This window comes from Camelina sativa, chromosome 17 (assembly GCF_000633955.1).
Source record: "Camelina sativa cultivar DH55 chromosome 17, Cs, whole genome shotgun sequence".
Lineage (NCBI taxonomy): Eukaryota > Viridiplantae > Streptophyta > Magnoliopsida > Brassicales > Brassicaceae > Camelina > Camelina sativa.
The window spans coordinates 1,506,772-1,511,636 of NC_025701.1; the positions used below are offsets into that span (position 1 = coordinate 1,506,772).

General features: G+C 37.4%; 1 protein-coding gene across 1 annotated transcript in view; it reads left to right on the forward strand.

Moving 5' to 3' along the window:
* LOC104754549 (dymeclin) overlaps positions 288-4,865 on the forward strand; it is a gene marked incomplete in the record, with an annotated part of 11,723 nt that continues 7,145 nt past the window's right edge. The window contains 18 exon segments of the mRNA XM_019238643.1: positions 288-742; positions 846-1,088; positions 1,187-1,250; positions 1,344-1,473; positions 1,555-1,696; positions 1,859-2,104; positions 2,177-2,264; positions 2,380-2,482; positions 2,666-2,794; positions 2,878-2,991; positions 3,230-3,348; positions 3,447-3,537; positions 3,644-3,736; positions 3,818-3,907; positions 4,047-4,166; positions 4,273-4,364; positions 4,478-4,535; positions 4,744-4,836. Coding sequence (XP_019094188.1) covers positions 550-742; positions 846-1,088; positions 1,187-1,250; positions 1,344-1,473; positions 1,555-1,696; positions 1,859-2,104; positions 2,177-2,264; positions 2,380-2,482; positions 2,666-2,794; positions 2,878-2,991; positions 3,230-3,348; positions 3,447-3,537; positions 3,644-3,736; positions 3,818-3,907; positions 4,047-4,166; positions 4,273-4,364; positions 4,478-4,535; positions 4,744-4,836 — 2,208 coding nt within the window.

A 4,865-nucleotide genomic window follows, 5' to 3' on the forward strand; every position in this document is an offset into this window, starting at 1 on the left:
ATATTTTCTAAAACATCTTATATTATGAAACGGAAGGAGTATTTGATTCATTATTAATGAGAATTTGGTGGGACTTAATTTGGTAGCACGTAGCCTGTAGTTTTCATTAATTAGGAAAACACATTATTTAAACCTTTAAATTTTGTAAGATTAGAAATTGTTGATGGGAAATCATGCAACTACCAAAATATGTACAATAAATTGTAGCATTTTACTCACCAAACTATCTTATGTTAAAACTAATTAGTAAGGAGATTACTGTATGAAAATAATTAGTTAGTAAAATAAATAAACGCGTCCTTGTCTCTCTCTCTCTCTCTTATTAGCTCTTTAAACCCTTAGTATCGAAGCATATCGTTTTCAGTTTGAATCTTCAATTCATCTCAGATTTAGATCCAGACGCGAAAATTTTCAGAGCAAAGATCTTTTGCATTGTTCGTCTCTTACTTTGTAATGCTGTTGATCTTAATTTTGGAACCGACTCGATCGATTGACTCGTTCTAATTTTGGATCCCTGCTTTGTTGACTCGGCGAGTTTGGTTTAGGGGGATGGGAGGTGTGCCTTCAACGCCGCGAAACTCCGGTGGTGGTGATGATGTTTCGGTGTCGGAGTACCTCATTGCTACTTTTGTAGGTGAGAAATCGTTTCCATTAGCGTCTGATTTCTGGAACAAGCTCCTTGAGCTTCCGCTCAGTTCTCGGTGGCCTACTGATCGTGTTCAACAAGCCTGTGAACTTTTCGGTTAGTCATCATTCTCATGCGAATTGTGCTGTTTTCGAATTCACTATGAGCAAATGATATTGTATGTTAATGACGACCTAGTGGAAATTGAATTTTGTTTCAGCACAAAGCAATGGATACACGAGGCACCTTGCAAAGCTATTGATTCATCTGTCTTGGTGTTTGCAAGAGCTTCTTCAAGATTCTGATGCTCAGTCTTCTTCTATCTATAAGAAAGCTGTTAATGCAACCTATATTTCATCTGTATTTTTAAAGCACTTGATTGAGAATGGTAAAAGTGATTGTCTCGAGGAGTTGCATCTTTCTCTTGACGAAAGTGAGCCAGTTCCACATGGCTTTGTAATGGGTAATGAGACTCTCTCTCCCTCTCTACTAGTTCTTAAGTTATTTCTAGCGTTAAGGTAATGTTAAGCTGGCTTTATAAAGACTGTGTATTAATGGCAGATCAAGACATCCAGAATTTTGTCATGCATAGTGTACTGAGCTTCATTGGATCAACTGAAGTGAGGTATGCCATGCTTTATTCTGTATCTTCGTTATCCTAAAACAGTTTCTGTATTCAATTTTCCATTCTCCTGATTTTCATCATTTATTTGGCAAGTCCCAACTCGTATGTTCTACATCAGGAACTTCTGAACTTCATGCTTGTTACAATGTCGACACAGCTTCTCTCCGGACCTTCACCTGGACCAAGAGATGCAAACCCCTTTATTGATGCAGCCATGGCTCAGGTAACTAATTTTTCCTTATCTTTCTCATAGATTTTTACCTTCATCAATTTACACCCGTTCCTATTCCTCAACAAACTTCAGGAAAAATCTCTAGTTTGTCTGGCGGTCAGGAGATTGCTACTTAATTATATTTCCCGACACCGTACTCCTCCAAATGCAAAATCGTATTTGTATTCTGATGGAGATCAGCAAGGCATTTTGGAAAGAGTTGGTTCTGCCGCTGGTAGGTGTTCGTGTATTACTTCATATATAATGTATTCTCGTACTAACTTGTCCATATTGACCTTTTTGTATTGCCTTTTCGTTGCATATGTTTTCCTCTTTAGCTTCGTGAAACATCCCATGTATTCATGAGAACTTTTTTTCTTTTTTTTTTTATATGCAGCAACTTTTGTGCTCTTGCCTTTGAACTATCTTGTAAATAACAGTGGCGGGTCAAAAAATCCACTAGCGGAGTGCAGCCTTCATGTTTTACTTATCCTCATCAACTACCACAAGTCTATCATGAGTGATGAGTCTATGACGGATAAAAGTGATGATAGTGCTACTTCGGATCCAGTTTCTAAAGCCCATGTATTTATCTCTGGCAATACTTTTAGCAAGGCTCTAGCAAACGCTAGAGATGTTGAATGTGAGAATTTTTCCATCATCTTTCTGAGTAGGGCGAATCTGATGTATGTCTAAACTATTACTCTGATTGCAGTTGACCGCTCAGATGTTGAGGGAAATGCTCACCCTACTGGTCCACATGTTCGGATACCATTTGCTTCGCTATTTGATACTCTTGGCATGTAAGTTCTATTTTCTTGAGCTTTTTTTCTGCAGTAATTTGTTTTGTGACAGATGTATCCTGTATCAAATTCTTAGTTCACTGCTACTGTGTAATAACACAATCTGGCAATTTAGGTGTTTGGCTGATGAGGGAGCTGTCTTGCTCCTTTACTCATTGTTGCAAGGGAATTCCGACTTTAAGGAGTATGTGTTGGTGCGAACTGATTTGGATACTATGGTATGATTCATAAACTGCCACTCAATAAGTCCCATGTGTCTGTTTTATTTCTTTTGTTCCATTTTTCCTCAAAAGTAATCCCTTCTTCAGTTTTATTAACAGCAGACTGTTTATTTGTTGAGCTGAAGCCCTTATGGTTTCTTACCAATGATCTTTTGTTTTAAAATTTGTATATTTTGACAGTTGATACCCATTCTGGAAACGCTGTATAACTCTTCGAGGAGAACATCATCCAATCAAATATACATGATGTTAATTGTACTTCTCATACTTAGTCAGGATTCATCTTTCAATTCAAGTATTCACAAGATGGTACGTGCTGTTTCCAATTGTAGGATTGCAATAATATTTCTCAACTTTGATATTTTTTTTCTGATTGTGTTTCATTTTAATAGATATTGCCTAGCGTTCCATGGTACAAGGAGCATCTCCTTCATCAGACGTCTCTTGGTTCCTTAATGGTCATTATCCTCATAAGAACAGTGCAGCATAACCTTTCCAAGCTTCGGGTATGGCTTTAGATTCGCATCTTAGCAATGAAATATTTTTCAGATATAATCATCTTAGTTTAGCAGTTTGGGTAGGTGCAGCTTTATAAGAGTGACGTCAAGTTAAATCTTAGACAGATATCAAATTCTTATAAGATATTGGAAACTGCAACTTATTTGGAGATGTATCAGACATTGGTCACTTAAGATACAAATCTCTTTTAGTTTGTGACAAATTCAGTTTCTTGGGATGTTACAGGATGTGTATCTGCAGACTACTTGCCTTGCTACCTTGGCTAACATGGCACCTCATGCCCATCATTTAAGTGCATATGCCTCACAGAGGCTTGTCAGCCTTTTCTACATGCTTTCTCGAAAGTATGCAATTAATTCCTCGTCCTTTTATGACTTTGCATATATTCTATCATGGTCATTACAATTACCATGTAACTGAACATGATTTTTTTTTAACACAGGTATAACAAGTTATCGGACTTGACAGGGGAAAAGTTGCAAAGTATCAAAATAAACTTGTCAGGAGAGGATGATGGCGTTTCAGAAGATCTGGTATGACATAGTTAGTTCAAGTACACAATATATCATATATTCTAGAAGATCATTGCTATTCCTTGATCTCTGGTACACTTTTTTACATGTAACTTGCAAACTGCAGACAGCAGAGTTGCAGATCTTTACTGATTTCCTTAGACTTGTCCTAGATATACTAAATGCAATTTTGACGTACGCATTGCCGAGGAATCCCGAGGTAACACATTGTTATTTCTTCACAGCATGTATAACATGAATCTTTTCCAAATTTTTCCTGCTCTGATTCTGGTTTCTGCAGATTGTCTACGCGATTATGCACCGGCAAGAAGTGTTCCTACCTTTCAAGAATCATCCACGGTTCCATGAGCTAGTCGAAAATATATACACAGTACGCTCCATAGGCTTTACTCGTTTGATCTTTGTAGCTATGATTTCCTCTTATATTCTTAGAAATCCAAAGAAAAAAAAGAGTTTCTTATTGATCTACTTGTTTCTCTTTTGCTAACTGATTGTCATTTTCTATTTAGGTCTTAGACTTTTTCAATAGCCGCATGGACTCTCAAAGATCAGATCGAGAATGGTCAGTGCAGAAAGTTCTTCAATTTATAATCAACAATTGTCGGTCTTGGCGAGGTGAAGGCATGAAGGTAAATAACGTCTACATTTATCTATAATCTGAAACATTTCGATCGTTTTTCTTTGACTATAATTCACAAAGATGCTATCTTTTTCCAATTTGTTCTGTCACCGCAGATGTTTACTCAACTTCACTTCTCATATGAACAAGAGAGCCACCCAGAGGAGTTCTTTATTCCATACGTTTGGCAGCTAGCTGTTTCCCGAGGGTAACTAATTCAATACTATAAACAAACTTATCTGTTTCCTCTCTACTTGTCATCACAATGAACACCGAACACCGATCGCATTCCTCTCTCACTTTTCTTTTTTTTGTTCGCAGCGGATACAGTTTTAATCCGGAGGCCATCAACTTATTTCCAGTGCCACAGCCAGTTGAAGTAAGTACCTAATTGCATCCAACAGTTAGGTTTCGACTGAACATAGAATTGTACACAAACCCAAACAAACAATCTGAGATTTGAAAAAAAAAAAAAAGAACATTACAGTATATGCATAAGATATACATTGCTCGGACTGAATCGTTCCCTACAAGTTGTTGAATTGGCACTTGAATTGACCTTTCAACGGAATATATAATATCTGCAGAAAGAGATAGAAGACGGAAGAGGAGAGGTATTGGAAGGGAAAGAAGAGAAGGTGCAAGAGTTGAACGAACGGAGAATCGTCTTCGATCCATAAGTATATGAGAGAGAGCTTGGATGGGGGGG